General features: G+C 47.2%; 1 protein-coding gene across 1 annotated transcript in view; it reads left to right on the top strand.

The window, feature by feature from the left end:
- itpr2 (inositol 1,4,5-trisphosphate receptor, type 2) overlaps positions 1–13,898 on the top strand; it is a 53,725-nt gene extending 39,827 nt beyond the window's left edge. Inside the window, 10 exon segments of the mRNA XM_067235411.1 lie at positions 3–128; positions 996–1,171; positions 1,861–2,025; positions 2,200–2,383; positions 4,130–4,225; positions 4,931–5,058; positions 7,611–7,776; positions 8,180–8,340; positions 12,045–12,206; positions 12,562–13,898. Of these exon segments, the coding sequence (XP_067091512.1) occupies positions 3–128; positions 996–1,171; positions 1,861–2,025; positions 2,200–2,383; positions 4,130–4,225; positions 4,931–5,058; positions 7,611–7,776; positions 8,180–8,340; positions 12,045–12,206; positions 12,562–12,636 (1,439 nt within the window). The 3' untranslated portion in view covers positions 12,637–13,898.
- Positions 13,899–20,986: the final 7,088 nt, after the last annotated feature.

Below are 20,986 nucleotides of genomic sequence, written 5' to 3'. Positions count from 1 at the left end.
AGAAAATGCGGCGATGTTCTGGTTTGCGCGGCACATCTCCCTGTGGGGCAGCGTGTCGTTCTACCTGGCCGTGCTGGTGAACGTTGCCGTGGCCCTCTTCTACCCCTTCGGTGACGACGGTGACGAGGGTGAGGCCACACGGCTCTGCACAGCAACACACAACACTGTGCTGTGTCATGTAGGGTAGACCAAAACACACAACACACTGCAGTGGCATGTAGGGTAGACCAACACACAACACTGTGCTGTGTCATGTAGGGTAGACCAAAACACACAACACACTGCAGTGTCATGTAGGGTAGACCAACACACAACACTGTGCTGTGTCATGTAGGGTAGACCAAAACACACAACACACTGCAGTGTCATGTAGGGTAGACCAACACACAACACTGTGCTGTGTCATGTAGGGTAGACCAACACACAACACTGTGCAGTGTCATGTAGGGTAGACCAACACACAACACTGTGCAGTGTCATGTAGGGTAGACCAACACACTGCAGTGTCGTTTAGGGTAGACCAACACACTGCAGTGTCGTTTAGGGTAGACCAACACACAACACACTGCTGTGTCATTTAGGGTAGACCAACACACAATTAAGAATGGCACAAAAGCCCTTTGAAATGCACCGATAGTAACGCCATTTGGAGGTCATGTCATTTCTGTCGTTTCTTAATGTCGTATGAATGTTAGACACTTTTTGAGTCACCGTAGGGAAAGGAACATTTAAAGCTAGTGTCAGAGATGGCACGACAGTACAGCTATAGTTGTGGTGGCTGAAAGATAAATCATTTATTTTGACATTTGTAAGCGTTGCCTGTTCTTAGAAGCAGAGACATGTTGAAGTGCCAAGTCGAGCGTTCAAGTCGACTGAATAATTCATGAATCGCAAATTCTCCTCCAACAGAGCTAATGCGTTTCGACCCTAACTGTAGTTGCTGTCATTGTTGTTTTGCTCGATATCATTGTTGAAATCCCCCCGCCCGCCCCCAGGTGTCCTGCCCCCGTTGGTGTCGCTGCTGCTGTGGGTGGCGTTGGCCGTGAGCACAGCCATGTTGCTGCTCCTGCCCAAGCCAGCTGGCATAGTGCCCTTCCTGGTGATGGTCATTCTACGCTCCATATACACCCTGGGCCTCGGCCCCAGCCTCAAACTGCTGGGAGCTGCCAACGTGAGTCGCGCAGAAACACACTAACCCTAACCCTGACCAACTGACTCCATCCCCCTGACCTTAACCAACCTTGACCCCTTCACACGTATCTCCAACCACTCAGCCCAAGCCAATCAATTCACTTTCGCAGAAACACACTAAAGCCCAATTTATACTCAGACACTTTTGAAAAGGTCGCCGACAGAAATGACGTCTCGGTCGACACTTTTAACCGTCGCTTAGAAGTGTCGCCTACCAGGAGGAATTTCTACTGGCGCGGATGTCGTCACATAGTGAAAAATTAAAATTGTCAGTTTCTCGGATTGATCACCTAGGCTACAAAGCGTTAACAATGTAACCATAGCTATGAATGTAACGGTAAAATGATTCTGTTTACGTCACGCGAACCTTGAGCACAGGCGACTGTTTTCCGAAGTATAAATGCAGCAGCCTGAGCGACACTTTTTGTTTTTCGTCGGCGACCATTTCAAAAGTGTCCGCAACCGAAGTATAAATTAAGCTTAACCCTGACCAACTGACTCCATCCCCCTGCCCTTAACCAACCTTGACCCCTTCACACGCATCTCCAACCACTCATCCCAAGCCAATCAACTCACTTTAAATAACAAACTCTTACAACCTGGCTCTAACCACCTAACCCTAACCAACTAAGTGTACCAGTTAGATGACCCTGTTGTCCTCTTGTCCAGCTCCTAAACAAGCTGGTGTTCCTGGTGAGCTTCATGGGGAACCAGGGCACGTTCACGCGAGGGTACAGAGCGGTGATCATGGACATGCTCTTCCTCTACCACGTGACCTACGTGATCGTCTGCGTGCTGGGGCTCTTCATCCACGAGTTCTTCTACAGCTTCCTGGTGAGGAACCTTCACCTGTGGGCTTTGGGACAGAGCCTTACCCTCCCTCGGGGGATAGAAGCCCCCACAAAATAAGAACATGCAGCGGTTTCTCTCAGTCATGTTTCTGTAAATGCAGGAAATATCAATAAGTGGTCCCATTCCTTGTGTGTATTTGTGTGTGTGCGCCCCTAGTTGTTTGATTTGGTGAACCGCGAGGAGACACTGCTGAACGTCATCAAGAGTGTGACACGCAACGGGCGCTCGATCATCCTGACGGCAGTGCTGGCCCTCTTCCTCGTATACTTCTTCTCCATTGTCGGCTTCCTCTTCCTCAAAGACGACTTCATCATGGAGGTGGACCGTCTCCCTCCTACAGGTCAGGACTGCCCTCCAACCTACCTCAGCCCCGCCCTCCAACCTACCTCAGCCCCGCCCTCCAACCCTACCTCAGCCCCGCCCTCCAACCTACCTCAGCCCCGCCCTCCAACCTACCTCAGCCCCGCCCTCCAACCTACCTCAGCCCCGCCCTCCAACCTACCTCAGCCCCGCCCTCCAACCCTACCTCAGCCCCACCCTCCAACCCTACCTCAGCCCCGCCCTCCAACCCTACCTCAGCCACACCCTCCAACCCTACCTCAGCACCACCCTCCAACCCTACCTCAGCCCCGCCCTCCAACCCTACCTCAGCCACACCCTCCAACCCTACCTCAGCCCCGCCCTCCAACCCTACCTCAGCCACACCCTCCAACCCTACCTCAGCCCCACCCTCCAACCCTACCTCAGCCCCGCCCTCCAACCCAACCTCAGCCACACCCTCAACCCTACCTCAGCCCCGCCCTCCAACCCTACCTCAGCCCCACCCCCCCACCCTACCTCCATCCCCCATCCTCTTTCAATGCCCTTATCCTAGGGTATATGGTGAGCCCCTTATTCACTGAGTCAGTATAACGTCACTAATTGAAAAGAGGCATTGCTGTGGCTTGATAATGGAATGTGTGACTGCTGTCTGGTGTGTCATCTCAGCGGAGGCGAGGCAGAGCTGTTCCAGACCTCGTGATGCCCTTTCAGAAGCCAGGGCTAAAAGACATGCGTCGCTATTATACTTTAGTAACAAATATACTTCCATAAATTCAAGTGTGTAAACATCCCAAATTAGTACATTTCAAGCATGCTCTTTATCAGTTCGGGAACACCATAGATTTCAGTGTTTATCAGCTGAAAGGAGGTAGATTTGTACCTGGTGTGGTGGTATTTTAGGGTGATTACTCAGCTATCTAAAACAAGACCTGGTTGGGGTTTGAGAAGGCCTCAGGTACACTTGAGCTCTGCACTGGCTCACTTCACTCAGAGGATCAGTGAGCATGCATGAACACTGTGTGGGTCTGAATGGGTGTAAATGAACCTATGCCTACACTGTGTCTGTGATTTCAAGAGTGTGTGTGTGTGTGTGTGTGTGTGTGTGTGTGTGTGTGTGTGTGTGTGTGTGTGTGTGTGTGTGTGTGTGTGTGTGTGTGTGTGTGTGTGTGTGTGTGTGTGTGTGTGTGTGTGTGTGTGTGTGTGTGTGTGTGTGTGTGTGTGTGTGTGTGTGTGTGTGTGTGTGTGTGTGTGTGTGTGTGTGTGTGTGTGTGTGTGTGCGTGTGCATGCGTGCTCTGGCCAGGCTGTCTTGCGGTCATGGAAACCACCTGGTATCACATGTGCACCTGTTGCATAACCTGATGGCAAACGTGCGAAGCTGGGTTATATAACAGGCTGCTGGGTTGCGCGTGCACACTTGCATGTGTGCGTGTTCCCTGTTTGTTCTGGGCTTAGCTGACTGTGCTGTGGGCACTACCCAGAGTATACTACTACGGCGGCAGTACCTTCTTGTCAGTCTGTGTGTGTCTGCTCTATTTTATTAATCAAACCAGAAATGTATACAAAAACACAACAGAGTAACAACAGAAACATACAAACGAATAAGGAGAGAATGTAATTGCCGTTTCATGTCTGTGTCAGATGAAGGTTCAACACTAGAAGTCAGGGTTAAAACAGGTGTGTGACACTAGCAAGCACCCTCTTCCTTCACGTGTGTGACACTAGCAAGCACCCTCTTCCTTCACGTGTGTGACCTCCTTGTTTCAGGAAAGCTGTCCTCCCTGGCCAGCAGAGAGGAAGCAGGAGGAGGAGCTGAGACTTGTCTGAAAGATGGCTGTCCTGACGCTTCATCCAGTATTCCTGGTAAGTTCATCTTCCTAAAATGATGACGATAAAAAAGAAACTTTGTTTCAGATACAAAAACGTAACCTATTTGCTCCCAATTTCACTTTCTATATCACACCAGTGAAACTGAGGCTGAGGTTGGGCATCATTTAGGCTGATGTTGGAGCTGAGGCTGGATGTAGTAGAGGCTGGGGCTGGATGTAGTAGAGGCTGGGGCTGGATGTAGTAGAGGCTGGGGCTGGATGTAGTAGAGGCTGAGGCTGGATGTAGTAGAGGCTGGGGCTGGATGTAGTAGAGGCTGGGGCTGGATGTAGTAGAGGCTGGGGCTGGATGTAGTAGAGGCTGAGGCTGGATGTAGTAGAGGCTGGGGCTGGATGTAGTAGAGGCTGGGGCTGGATGTAGTAGAGGCTGGGGCTGGATGTAGTAGAGGCTCAGATGCGGTGAGTCATGTTCCTCTTAGTTCCCTTCCTCCTCCATGGCTCACCTGCACAACAGGGCTGCTCCCTCTCCTCCATCACGCCGGCTACTTCTATCCCATCTCTCAGCCTCCAAATGGTTCTTCCCTCGCAGGCTGCCACGTACACCCCCACCCCCCCACTCCATTCCAGTCGTCACCTTTTCTCTGTCGCCGCAGGGGCGACCTCTCCATGTGTGCCTGACCTGCGTACTAGAGCAGCACCGAGGGGGCCCGCTGCTCTTGACTGTGCTGCTGTGTGTTTGCAGTGCTGGTGGAGGACGGGAGGACGGAGCGTGTGTGTGACACCCTGCTGATGTGCATCATTACCGTGCTGAACCAGGGCCTGAGGAACGGAGGAGGGGTTGGAGACGTGCTCAGGAGACCCTCCAAGATGGTGAGGTCACCATCCATCCGTCTTGACAACCCATCCGTCCTTTTTTTCTTTCATCCGTCCATCCATCCACCTATCCATCCATCCACCTAAACAACCCATTCATCCACCTAAACAATCCATCCATCCATCCACCTATCCATCCATCCATCCATCCACCTAAACAACCCATTCATCCACCTAAACAACCCATTCATCCACCTAAACAACCCATCCATCCATCCACCTAAAAAACCCATCCATCCATCTAAACAACCCATCCATCCATCCAAACAACCCATCCATCCATCCATACACCTAAACAACCCATCCATCCATCCATACACCTCAACAACTCATCCATCCATCCACCTAAACAACCCATCCATCCACCTCAACAATCCATCCATCCATCCACCTCAACAACCCATCCATCCACCTAAACAAACCATCCATCCATCCACCTCAACAACCCATTCATCCATCTAAATCACAAGTGAAGATTTGGCCCTTTTGAGAATGTATCTGGCCTGCATATCAATTTTGGCCTGGTGAGTTGTAGCTAGCCTAGCTGTGGTCTGCACAGCGACACCCAACCAATCAGACAGGCGCACCTGCAAGCTAGCTAACAGAATGGCATAAAAATATGAAAGTTGACTTTGAAGACAGACAATTTAAAGAGACTTGGGAGTACTTCTTTATCGAGTGTAAAGTGAAGGCCAAGAGTATTATTTGCAATGAGACAATCTCCGTTTTCAAAGAATAGGTTGTATTTTGCGTCATCATTTTGAAACAACAAATCATCAGAGCTACAGAGCCCTGGAAAGGGAACACAGACACTTCAGAAAGTTTCCAAACTAGACAGAGGCATGAAACGACAGGAAAACATGCTTATTCGAGATTAAGACTTCGAGGCAAGTCAGGGAGGCCAGAGGGAGATTTCCAGAAAAGCTGTAAGCTAAAAGTTTACATGCGACATTGTACAACATTGCAAGCATTTGCAAATGTCGGTCTTGCTAGAAATACCATGGCCAGTTATTTAGGGCATGATGTGGACCAAAATGTATGTGAGACCGCTACATGGGACATGTAACAATATAATCATAGGATAAGTTGTCTATATTTATTTAGTTATTGCTATAAAAAAAAAATTCTTTAAACATTTACATTTAGTCATTTAGCAGACGCTCTTATCCAGAGCGACTTACAGTAAGTACAGGGACATTCCCCCGAGGCAAGTAGGGTGAAGTGCCTTGCCCAAGGACACAACGTCATTCGGTTGGCATAGCCGGGAATCGAACTGGCAACCTTCTGATTACTAGCCCGATTCCCTAACCACTCAGCCATCTGACTCTGAAACAATCCCCATCATTCATGTGCCTCCACGGGCATGATGGAAACTCATCCCAGCCCTTTCACCATGATTGGTCCCAGTGTGTGTTAGTGTGTGTGCATAATGCATACATATACCTAACGTTAGCTCATGACATGATTTTGTTCAGGCCTAGCTGAAAGGTTGTTAGCTACAGTACAATTAGCAATGCTGACTGCTAACATAACATTAAAGCAGCTGCTTTCAAAGGATTTTATTAATTAATGAAACGCTGGCTAGCTAACAGAACGATACTTTCAGCATAGATCAGTTACTTTTGTTACATAAATTAATGTATTTACTGATGTACTGCTTGCACATTGCAAGGCATGGCATTCACAATGGCATTCGCAATGAAATGAAACTAAGCCCTTAACGCACCAGAGTTTGTAGTAAGAAAAATAGGGACATTCTGTTTTGTTATTGAGAAGCGGATTCACTTTTACAACTGATATGGGCTGACTGCTGGCATAACATTGAGTCAGCTGCTTTCAAAGGCCTCCTTGGTCGGCAAAACTGTAAATGTAAGCGCTGTATGGTCAATTAGGCTTACAATTATGACAACTGGCTAAACCATAGTGCATGTAATGACTTCTGTTATGGACTAAATGTTTTGATGTTTGTGGTGGTTATACAATTTTAACAATGAACCAATATGATAAATTTGTATCCACATAACATAAGCAATTGATAACGTAGGAAACCGCAGACAAATGAAGGCTACATAATCATTTGCATGAATGTAGGCTACAACAGCATTGACAATTTGCCTGCAATAGATGATGTCGAGGTCAAACAAGTACTTCAGAAATGACAGATAATTGATTTCAATTGTGATGTTATAAATATAGGTACCAAAGCCACTGAGAAGCACTGCATCACAGGCACTGCATCACAGGCACTGCATCACAGGCACTGCATCACAGGCACTGCACTATCTATTATTCCAGAAATCTGTGTGTCACCTATATCATCGCAGGCACTGTGCTCCATCTATTATTCCTAGAATGTGTGTGTTTGTGCCACCAATTTGATCACAGCCACTGTGCAATATATAGCTAAAGTAGTCTGTATTTGCATGTTTCACTGAAAACATCACCAAGTACTTCACGGGCACTATGCACTAGTTCATCCAATTCGTCGATCAGCCCATTACTGTTGAGTTTGACTAAACAACTCCATGAACTTGATGCTGATTTCCCAGGAGCCTCTGTTCTACGGCCGCGTGGTTTACGACCTGCTGTTCTTCTTCATCGTCATCATCATCGTCCTCAACCTCATCTTTGGAGTCATCATCGACACGTTCGCCGATCTGAGGAGCGAGAAACAGAGGAAGGAGGAGATCCTGAAGACCACCTGTTTCATCTGCGGTGGGTCGCGCCGCACTGCCAGCACACGGGCCTGGGGGGGGGCACCGCTCACGTGGAGGTGACATCCTTTACTCACAGACCACAGAGGGGCGGGGCCAGCCCTAGGGTTTCGGGGGCCCTAAACAAAAATTGTGTAGGGGGCCCTTTGATTGCCATTTTTTACTAATGTTTTTTATGGTGGGGCTCCGAACCAATCGTGGGGCCCTAAACAAATGTTTAGTTTGTTTATTGGGTTGGGCCTGCCCTGCCCCGGGGTCTGGGAGTAACCATGGTTACTCTGTCGGCCACACACAAGGGACATGTCCCATAATAACCCTGTTTACACTGAACAAACACAGCTTTCTCTGTGTGCCGCACGGTAACTGGAGAGGCGATTGATCCCTGGTCACTTCCTGTTGTGCAGGTTTGGAGAGGGACAAGTTTGACAACAAGACCGTGTCGTTTGAAGAGCACATCACGTCCGAGCATAACATGTGGCACTACCTCTGCTTCCTGGTTCTGGTGCGGGTGAAGGACCCTACAGAGTACACCGGACCCGAGAGCTACGTGGCCCAGATGATCAAGGTCAGGACATAAACTCACACCCGTGCCACACACAAATATACATATGCAGCATACTTTAAAACAAACTGCATCCTTTACTTTGCACGCTGTACACTCAATCTGCCCAATCTGTCTCTCTCTCTCTCTCTGTCTCTCTCTCGACCTGGCTGTCATCTGGCACGGCCGGGAATCGAACTGGCAACCTTCTGATTACAAGTCCGCTTCCCTAACCGCTCTGCCAACTGACTCCCTCCCTGTATATCTACATATATATATACACTGTTCATATCCTTTTCCCTGTCATTGGCCATGTGTGGTGGCTGGTTATGAATGTGTTACAGTTTGAATGGAGCTTCTTTTTCATGCCTTTACATGAAACGCCTGCATGTGGCAGCTCTGCTCAGCAGCCTTCCCCTCCACTTCTGCTGCATGTGGCAGCTCTGCTCAGCAGCCTACCCCTCCACTTCTGCTGCATGTGGCAGCTCTGCTCAGCAGCCTTCCCCTCCACTTCTGCTGCATGTGGCAGCTCTGCTCAGCAGCCTTCCCCTCCACTTCTGCTGCATGTGGCAGCTCTGCTCAGCAGCCTTCCCCTCCACTTCTGGTCTGAGAAAAGAATCACAGATGTACATCTCTTCTCAGGTTGTACTGAACGTGCCCCCAGGACTCTGCAGTCCGGGGTGGAGCTTAAACAGTGAGGATCTCTCACACACACACACACACACACACACACACAGCACAATCACCCTGAGGACTGGACTAATTAAGTCGTGTCCTCCCCGCTCTCTGTCTGCATGCAGAGCACTGAAACCCAATAACCTTCTCTTACACACACACACATACACACACCCACATATACACACACACACACACACACACAGCAACTCTGGCATACACATTCACTCACATACAAACACACACACACACACAGATAAACTCAGACACACGTACTCCCACACACAGATGCAGACATGCACACATAGAACAGGCAGGTACTGCAGCGCCACATTTCAGTTATGTAACTATCTCCAGTGGCCTGCTAATGGCTCAGTCCTGCCCTGCACGTGATCTCCTGTCTCTCTCTCTCACCCACTCACTCACTCAGTCTCTCGCACACACACACACACACACATTCCATTTACATACACTTTACCATAAACACACACACACATACATGACATTTAAATTACGTACACACAGTGCAAAGCACACACAAACACACAACACACACACAGTCATTATCGCACCACAAGTCTTCCATCTCCTTAGCAACGCAGCCGTCACAGGTTCTCAGCGGCCCAAGTGGCAGGCGCAGGAGGGGTGTGGACTGTGGAGGGTTGATCTGTGGAGGGGTGAAAGGTCCGAGTGCTGTTATTGACCTGGAGACAGCAAAAGGAGGCTAGCAGACGAATCGCTCACTAGCTAGCAGCAGGAGAACACAGGTGCTGGATGACTGGCTGTTTCAGTGGCTGGCTGGCTGGTTTATGTAGCTAAGTTGGCTGACTGTACCGGGTGACTATACTGACTGGCTGTGCTGGTTGTTGATGTTGGCAGCCTGGATTAGTGGTTAGGAAATAAAAACGGTGTATCATGTGACATCAAGGCCTATCAGAGGAAACACACGCACACACACACCCGATGATCAACCCGCCCAGTGGTGAGATCACTTAAAGTACATGTACTCTTAGTCCGAGTACAAGGTGTGAGTGTGAGCGTCACCCGTCACATGACTCAGGCGCCTGATACGGAGTGTTTGCTCGGTCTACTTGTGACCTTCCCTTAGCCATGTCCACATCTGCAGGTTTATCACCCTGGTTAGGAATTAAACTGGTTCTTAGAAAGATCCACAGCTCCACCCTCTCTGTCTGTGCCCTTTTTCTTCTTGGCCTCACTCTGGCCTCACTCTGGCCTCACTCTGGCCTCACTCGGGCCTCACTCGGGCCTCACTCGGGCCTCACTCTGGCCTCACTCGGGCCTCACTCGGGCCTCACTCGGGCCTCACTCGGGCCTCACTCGGGCCTCACTCGGGCCTCACTGTTTGGGGCCTGGTTTCCTGAAGGACAGGTAATGGTCTGCTAGTGTCTTACCGCACGTTTGAAACTAACACTTTGTTTGACACTTTGTTTCAATGTGGACCACAGAAGTGGCTCGGTCCTAACACTTCCTGTGAGCTTCATAGATTGTGGTTCCCAGTGTGGTTGGCTGACTCAAAGCTTCTCAAATCTTTTTTTCGTGATCAAGATGTAAACTAATGTCAGCAGCAGTGGTACTTTCCTCACAGTCGATTAGATCAACACATTAGATCAACTCATCATCCCCTCACCATGGGAACCCCCCAAACCACCTGCATGGCCCTCCCTGTGGACAGCACCACCAGCTGGTCGCTACCTCGGGTAGAACGCGTCTAAAGGTCTGAATGTGGGTGTGGCTAGTGGGTGTGACTAACAGGGAGTAGGGAGCGGGTTGTTCCTGGCCCCCGGGGCTGGTCCCAGTCTCTCTCAGTGACATCAGCCCAGCGGCTGGACAGCATAGAGGCTGATCTGTGCTCCTAACACCAGCACATAAGAAGCTGTTGTTGTCAAGTTGGTTTATCCCCCCCCCCTCCCTCCCTCCTTCCAGGGGGCAGATGTCAGAATTAGCGAGGTTTGGAGAATGGATGGATTCATGTGTGTTGATAGAACACGGACGGGCCCTGTCTGTCTGTCTGTCTCTCCGCCTACTCACCTGCCTGCCTGCGAGCCTATCTGTCTGCCTGGCTGTTTCTCCCCCTACCTGCCTGCTTGAGTGCTTATCTGACTGGCTGGCTGTCTGTGGCTGTCTCTTTCCACGGTTCCTCCTCTCTTCTTCTCCTCCAGCATCGTGGAGGTGCTCTTATATAAGAGGAGGTGCCGGAGGCCCTAGTGGAGCCACAGCCAGGAAGCAGAACGGTGGCTCTCACAGCCAGACAGGCAGACAAACAGGCAGGCAGGTAGCAGGGGCAGCCAGCCAGCCAGCAAGGCTGGATTCTCCACACCTTGCAGCCACTTATGTACTGTATGTGTAGAAGAGGTATCGGGACGTTATCTAACATTGTATGGCCATCTGTATTACTGAATCATGTTCCTCACCACTCACACACACACATTCACCTACGCATGCAAATGCAGACACATCGGAATAGGCAAGCACATACTTCAATCCCTTACGTAAGGCTAGAGGTGGCTGTGGTTCATGGCTCTCTGCAGCCGTTTTCTGTGTATAAAGCTCGGACGCGCTCGTGCACACGTGCACTCAAACCTGTCCTTGTAGTTGTGTTGTTGTTTTGTCTGTAGCTGTTAGTGACTCGTCAGTCAGCTCGGTGGAGTGTGTGGCTGGGTCGTCGGCTGACTGGCTGTGTGGGTCAGCCTGGCTGTCTGGGTGCCTGCTTCTGGTCAGTCTGGCTGTCTGGGTGCCTGCTTCTGGTCAGCCTGGCTGTCTGGGTGCCTGCTTCTGGTCAGCCTGGCTGTCTGGGTGCCTGCTTCGGCCACCCAGTGCAGCAGCTGGACCACATCTCTCCACTTCATATGTTACCTCTTCTTTTTCTCTCTTGACTCTCTCTCTCTCTCTGACTTTCCCTCTCTTTCTCTTCATATCTTTATGACGTATTATGTATTTATCTCCTCCTCTCCCCTTCCACACCTGTCTCCTCTCTCACTCGTCCCTCTCCCCCCCGACACCTCCTCCCTCCCCCGTCCTCCCTCTCCCCGCAGGAGAAGAACCTGGACTGGTTCCCCCGCATGCGGGCCATGTCTCTGGTGAGCAGCGAGGCGGACGGCGAGCAGAACGAGATGCGCTCGCTTCAGGAGAAGCTGGACGGCACCGTTACCCTGGTGACGCAGCTGTCGGCACAGCTGTCTGAACTCAAGGAGCAGGTACCCGTCACGCCTCCTGTACTTGAACACTTCCTATACCTATAAAGCCCCCCCCTCCCCCCCTTTGTCCTCAGGTGTGTTGGCATTGATTGTACATGTTACTTGTGTAGGATTCACTCTAGAACACATTATATTACTCAATGTGCAGGCTTGTCCTGGGGGAGGAGTGTTTTGTGTTGTTGTGTGTGGGTGTCATGGGTCCAAAGTTCACATTTAACTGATGGGGCATGGTACGGTGTGTGTGTGTGTTTCTCAATCTTGTCTCTCCCTCTCCTTTTTCTCTCTCTCTCTCTCTCTCTCTCTCTCTGTCTCTCTCTCTGTCTCTCTCTCTCTCTGTCTGTCTCTCCCCCACCAGATGACGGAGCAGAGAAAGAACAAGCAGAGGTTGGGCTTCCTGGGGCCCCCCCAGCACATCCCTGCCCCCCACTGAGACCCCCCACTGAGGGCCCTGGGGTCACGGCCCTGGGGTCACGGCCCTGGGGTCACGGCCTGGGGTCACGGCCCGGGGAGCACCCAACAATCAGCTCAAAGACAGAGGCTGGAGGGACGCAAACCAAACACACACACACACAATGCACAATCACGCACGCATAGACACACACACAAACACTCTCTCTCTCTCTCTCTCTCTCTCTCTCTCTCTCTCTCTCTCTCTCTCTCTCTCTCTCTCTCTCTCTCTCTCTCTCTCACACACACACGCATACACACAGTTTTGGCGACCTGGCTGTCTCTCCTATGAGTCGTGCTAGACAGCAGGTCTGAGTGAGGTGCCAGCCACAACTCTTTGTCCATGTGTTGGCTCAGATGGACAGGTGCGTGGTCAGCTTGGGTCATCCACACCCTTTATCTCGGTTCTAACAAGCCTAAATGGTTCAGTCTAATTGTGAGAAAGACTGTGGCAGTATACTGGACAGGGATTGGCTGTTCAGGATGCCTTTTAGAATACTGACTGCTCCTTGTTTAATAGATTGACACTCTTAGCTAGGAGTGAGTGAGTCATTTAACATGAAGTATTCTCTTAAACTTTAATATTGTCTGTTTTGTTAATGTGTCATCTCACCTGGTGAAGTGCAATCCTGCACTTTTAAAGAAAAGAAACTCTTAACATGCAACTGGAGAGGTCGAAAGAGCTTGAATCATGGTTCCTCAGTGCGGTAACGCTATTGCATCATGGTTGAGTACTTCAGTTAAGGCCCAACTTGGCTTTGTACATACCCTATAAATAACAGTGTCGGAAGATAATCTGATTATATACGTGGAATTTACTTGAAAGGCTGTGCGTGTCTTAAACCTACATGGGAACAAAATGATGATGACGATGATGATGTTCTGACTGTTGTAGCTTCAACTCAAGGACAGTGGACATATTACTGTAATACTGCAAGACTGTGTCCACTTGCCCGCCTCTCTCTCTGTCTGTCTGCATGCATGCATGCATGTCTTTCTGTTTTGAATGTGTTTTTTTTAACAATTTCTGAGCTCCACAGAATCCATCTCAATAGTAATCATCATCGTGGAAAATAATATATTGTAATGCAGTGGATGTGAAAGGATGTTTTAGTGTTGCACAACTACACAAGTGATTGTAAGCTCATGCACTTGAGAGTTAAATGACCTTTGACACATTCTTTAAGATGATTGTGTACTTTGTTTTGCTAAAATGTCATATTGTATTAAATTTATGACGAGAAATGCGGCTAGTCTTTTTATGTAAGTCAACAGTCTTGTGTTGGAATCAACATTTGATGCCAATACACTAGCAATATGCAATACTTTAGCTACATCATTCATAATGCCACTCCCCCTTCCCACACACACGCGCACACACACACACACACAACCTTTACTTTACCTTTTGTGGTGTTTCCCATAAAGAGACCAGGGCTGGGACACCCAGGAAACACACAAACACAGTTGGCATCAAGCAGAGGTTAGGTGTGTGTGCGTGTGTGCAGGGGTGAGACATGTCCTGAATGAACATAAATACACCTGACCTCAATGAGCCTGATGTGTGTAGGCTGTCACACACTCACACACACACACACACACACACACACACTGAGCAGTCCTGTCCCCTTCACCAGGCGTGCTAACAGGCCTCCTCTACTGTATACATGCTCGTCAGTTCTGCAATATATTAACTAACCCAATGTCATATCATGACTAAGTCTGATTTACTTAAAAAAAATCTAATTATAACTCACTTTCCCTGATTGTGGCAAAAGACAGACTCACCTCCCCCACCCTATGCCCCCCTACCCCCCCCTCCCCCACCCCTCACCGCTTGGCATCCAGATACTTGTTTACAGTGGTGGGGGTCTTCTCAGGCTCATGCCGTGTATGACAGCCAGTAAAATGAGCTGCATGCGGTGCTATAAAAGCCCACAGCTGTCACGGTGTGGGCTGGAGTTTCTGACTGGGGGGTTAAGGGGTGGGGCAATGCAATCACACAGATACACTTTCACTCATACATTCACACACACACTTGAACACACCTGCCTGTCTCCTGTGTCGTTTGGTTACCGGTGACAGGGTTTGGGTTCAGTATCGCATTCTGGAACTTGCGTGATCATGAGAGTATGAGGAACTCTATCCATCGAGTCTGTGTATGTGTTTTTTCTGTCATAAAGGTCATTCAATTTGTGTGTTCCTGGGTGAATAGCTGATAACACCAGCTCTTTGTGGGTTGTTTTCTGTGAAGACTGCTGCCAGATTGGTGTGTCTGGTTTCAGATTCACAGTATTGTGGTGTATTGTACATAAGGTTAAAACAATGAGTCACCTCAGGTTATCGGTCCGTTTATCTCTGCGTCTCATGGAGGACGTGTGTTCTGCACGTGAGCTGTTAACCTATCACAACCTCACACACTTATTATTAACCTATCACAACCTCACACACTTATTTGGCTGGTCGGCAATTTCTGGGAATCAGGAGAGCTGACAGGCCCAGAAGTCCTATGTGATGGGGTTTAGGGGTGAGGCGAGCTACACCTTTTCGTGGAAACGGACTAAGAACAGGCCCATCACGAGGCTTCAGGTGACCTGATGTGATGCAGCCTCGGGTGTCAGACTTAGTGTACTGGGTGTTTCTTTGTTTGCTGTGACGCAACATTTTTATCATCTGCAGTGTTGTCCCAGCCACACCACTGTCACATGACTGCTGCGTGTGACTGCCACCTGAAGGCCCACTGCTCTGTGTCTCAGCGAAGGTTTATGTCATGCCTCAACCGCTCACAGTCATCTTCCCCCGCCAGAGGCACCAGGGAGGGGTCAGCTGAGGTCCTTCCAGGTGGTGTGTCTATAAAAGCTGAAAGCTGTAGGCGAAAAAAATACACTTCCTGTCATCTGTGTAAAAATAGCTGACCGCATCCTCGTGATGGTGGGCGTGACTTCCTGTGTCATGCAGCGGAACGGGGCTTTGTGGTCACATGTTCATGTGCAGATTATAACACCCGGCGGCAGAGCTGTATCATATCGAACAACATCACATCTAACATCACATCCAACATCACATCTAACACCATACAGCTACAGTACATTACATCCAACATCACATCTAACACCATACAGCTACAGTACATTACATCTAACATCACATCTAACACCATACAGCTACAGTACATCACATCCAACATCACATCTAACACCATACAGCTACAGTATATCACATCCAACATCACATCTAACACCATACAGCTACAGTACATTACATCTAACATCACATCTAACACCACACAGCTACAGTACATTACATCTAACATCACATCTAACACCATACAGCTACAGTATACACATCCAACATCACATCTAACACCATACAGCTACAGTACATCACATCCAACATCACATCTAACACCATACAGCTACAGTACATTACATCCAACATCACATCTAACACCATACAGATACAGTACATCACATCCAACAGCACATCTAACACCATACAGCTACAGTACATTACATCCAACATCACATCTAACACCATACAGATACATTACATCACATCCAACATCACATCTAAAACCATACAGCTACAGTACATTACATCTAACATCACATCTAACACCATACAGATACAGTACATCACATCCAACATCACATCTAACACCATACAGCTACAGTATATCACATCCAACATCACATCTAACACCATACAGCTACAGTACATTACATCTAACATCACATCTAACACCACACAGCTACAGTACATTACATCTAACATCACATCTAACACCATACAGCTACAGTATACACATCCAACATCACATCTAACACCATACAGCTACAGTATATCACATCCAACAGCACATCTAACACCATACAGCTACAGTATATCACATCCAACAGCACATCTAACACCATACAGCTACAGTACATCACATCCAACATCACATCTAACACCATACAGCTACAGTATATCACATCCAACATCACATCTAACACCACACAGCTACAGTATATCACATCCAACAGCACATCTAACACACCATACAGCTACAGTACATTACATCCAACATCAATCACATCTAACACCATACAGCTACAGTATATCACATCCAACAGCACATCTAACACCATACAGCTACAGTACATTACATCCAACATCACATCTAACACCATACAGATACAGTACATCACATCCAACAGCACATCTAACACCATACAGCTACAGTACATTACATCCAACATCACATCTAACACCATACAGATACATTACATCACATCCAACATCACATCTAAAACCATACAGCTACAGTACATTACATCTAACATCACATCTAACACCATACAGATACAGTACATCACATCCAACATCACATCTAACACCATACAGCTACAGTATATCACATCCAACATCACATCTAACACCATACAGCTACAGTACATCACATCCAACAGCACATCTAACACACCATACAGCTACAGTACATTACATCCAACATCAATCACATCTAACACCATACAGATACAGTACATCACATCCAACAGCACATCTAACACACCATACAGATACAGTACATCACATCCAACATCACATCTAACACCATACAGCTACAGTATATCACATCCAACAGCACATCTAACACCATACAGCTACAGTACATCACATCCAACATCACATATAACACCATACAGCTGCAGTATATCACATCCAACATCACATCTAACACCATACAGCTACAGTACATTACATCCAACATCACATCTAACACCATACAGATACAGTACATCACATCCAACAGCACATCTAACACCATACAGCTACAGTACATTACATCCAACATCACATCTAACACCATACAGATACATTACATCACATCCAACATCACATCTAAAACCATACAGCTACAGTACATCACATCCAACATCACATCTAACACCATACAGATACAGTACATCACATCCAACATCACATCTAACACCACACAGCTACAGTACATCACATCCAACATCACATATAACACCATACTGAAACTGCTCTCACCAAAATAATTAGCGACCTCAGACTAAACTCTGATGCAAATAAAGTCTCTATCCTTATCCTGTTAGATCTCAGTGCAGCATTTGATACAATTGATCACGACATCCTAATCAATAGACTGGAAAAGCTTATTGGGTTCACGGATAGTGTATTGAACTGGCTGAAATCATATATCACAGGAAGGAAGTTTTATGTTAGTTTAGGTGACCATAGGTCCAAGAAACATGAGAACTGCTACGGGGTTGCTCAAGGAAGCTGCTTAGGTCCATTACTTTTTTCTCTTTATATGTTACCACTCTGCGACATAATCAGAGAACATAACATAGATTTCCATAGCTATGCGGATGACACACAACTATATATATCCACTGAACCCAACGATGCAACGGCCATCAATTCCATTACCAACTGCCTGTTGGCAATAAACAAATGGATGAATGATAACTTTCTTAAATTAAATGAAGACAAAACCGAAGTCCTACTATGTGGCCCCAAATCCAAAAGAGAGATGCTTATTAAGAATCTTGGAGGCTTAACCCCGTCTTAAACCAGAGGTGACGAGTCTCTGTGTAATCCTGGACTCAGATTTGAATTTCAACTCTCACATTATTAAGTGACCAAAACAGCTTTCTTTCACCTGAGGAATATAGCAAAGGTACGACCATTCATAAACCAAAATGATGCAGAGAAGTTAATTCATGCTTTTATATCCAGCCGGCTGGACTACTGTAACGCACTTTTCACTGGTCTTCCCAAGAAAACCACTGAAAGACTACAGCTCATTCAAAATTCTGCAGCTAGATTATTAACCAAAACTAAAAGGAGAGAACACATTAGTCCTGTCCTAGCTACTTTACACTGGCTCCCTGTTACCTTCAGAATTGACTTTAAGGTCCTTTTCCTCACATACAAAGCTCTACACGGACAAGGACCTAGCTACATTGCTAACTCCTTTATAAACTACACACCAGCTAGAACACTGCGATCATCAAATGCAGGCCTATTAGAGGTCACCAGAAGCAGTCATAAGAAGATTGGTGATTCGGCCTTTGTCAATTACGCCCCAAAACTATGGAACAAATTACCCATAAATATTAGGGAAGCAAACACTCTAGACATTTTTAAAAGACCTTTAAAAGATTTTAAAACCTACCTTTTTACCGAAGCATTTAAGTAATTTTATCTCAAAAGGGTTTTCCTACTTTTAAAGTTGTTTTCTCTCTTGAACAGAGATCTTATTGGGATTTTTATTTTTGTTTGAATTGTTTATCACTTGTATTATTGTTTTTATTGATTTTATGTAAAGCACCTTGAGCTACAATTCTTGCATGAAATGTACTATATAAATAAAGTCTTACTTACTTACTTACTTACTTACCATACAGCTACAATAAATCTTATCCAACATCACATCTAACACCATACAGCTACAGTACATCATATCCAACATCACATCTAACACCACACAGCTACAGTACATCACATCTAACATCACATCCAACATTACATCTAACACCATAAAGCTACAGTACATCACATCCAACATCACATCTAACACCATACAGCTACAGTACATCACATCCAACATTACATCTAACACCATACAGCTACAGTACATCACATCCAACATCACATCTAACATCATATCCAACATCACATCCAACATTACATCTAACACCATACAGTTACAGTACATCACATCCAACATCACATCTAACACCATACAGCTACAGCACATCACATCCAACATCACATCTAACATCATATCCAACATCACATCCAACATTACATCTAACACCACACAGTTAGAGTACATCACATCCAACATCACATCTAACACCACACAGCTACAGTACATCACATCCAACATCACATCTAACACCACACAGCTACAGTACATCACATCCAACACCAGGCCTGTTGACAGAAAAGCACGATCATCTCCAGGCTCTGTGGACCACATGCCACCCTGTCATCTGATCAACACCACCGAGCTCTGCTTCTCCACACTCGCTGAGGCGACCGGCGTCACGTTCGTCTTCTGCAGAGCAGCGTGCCAGTGGAGAGGTGCCTGTTCAGAGAAGCCTTGCGTACACTCCCAAGCAGCACTTGGTTCTTCATTTGCAAATGACACAGAGCTGGAGGACAATAGCCCATTCATGTGTGAGGATGCAGCTGGTGGCTTACAAAAGCACACAGTGTTACACAATACCCTTTATTAGATGCATCAACAACTATTCCATACTTACAAAATGGATGGCACTGGTTGTCTCAATGCTTATTATGCATCATTTCTTAAAAAATAAAAATAAAATAAAAAGCTTGTCAGTGAAGCACCAGTTATAAGGCAGCACGTTACAGAACATCCGGCCGGCACTTGCGCGATCCACAAATAGTCTGCTACCCATGTTTGTGGAGGGCAGTAAGTACATATTACCATCCAGAACACGCTCTCTTTAATTCCCTGCTGTGGTCGTCTCTCCCATCCCTGCATGTGAGCCAGACAGCAGAGAACACTGCTCCCTCTGCACGTAACAGAGCACATCTCAAAGCAACCAGACATGACTGATCATTCACTGATTATTGATTCTTCCTTTACTCAACCAAGAGGAGACTACTGCGTTTCATCAGACTGGTGTAATCTGTAGAGGGTATGCAGTTTACCTATTGACACATGTTCAGTTGCTGGGGTCTGACTCTTTCCCTAGCCCTAACCTGTTGTTGTTTGGTGGCTTCCTGTCGATGCTGTCTTCACAGCTGGAGCATCTATAGGACGTTTCCTTGGATCTAAATAAGGTGTTGGTAGTCATGAAGACCTGTCCTGAGTATCTGGGCAATCCAGGGTAGTGATCCTCCTGGCACAGTTTCAGCCTTAAAGAGCTCAATCACTATCAGTCGCCATCTGTCAATTCCTGTTCATTTGTCTTGTGCTTCGTTACTCTCACCCACTGCAGTGCAAACATAGAACCGGTCCCAATAAGTAGCATATGTGACGTAAATCTGCACCTCGATAACTGTAATTATTACACCTCACCTATATGTCATTAACCAGGTGTGGATGAGGCTGCTTTGGACGGCACAGTCCAGCTGTCTGCCTTATAACCCCCCCCCCACCCCCCACCCCCCGAACCCTCTGGAAAAAACGGTTCCCCATAGAAAATGTTTTGCTCCCTAGATGTTGTCTGGAAGCTTACATTCGGTTTTGCTATATTATTAGTACTAGTCCTATTTTTAAGTTATAAATATATAACTTGCTAGTCTTTACATCCCTACATCCACACAGCATATCCTCTATACCA

This window comes from Osmerus mordax, chromosome 4 (assembly GCF_038355195.1).
Source record: "Osmerus mordax isolate fOsmMor3 chromosome 4, fOsmMor3.pri, whole genome shotgun sequence".
NCBI classification, from domain to species: domain Eukaryota; kingdom Metazoa; phylum Chordata; class Actinopteri; order Osmeriformes; family Osmeridae; genus Osmerus; species Osmerus mordax.
This window is presented reverse-complemented; position numbering and strand designations above follow the sequence as displayed.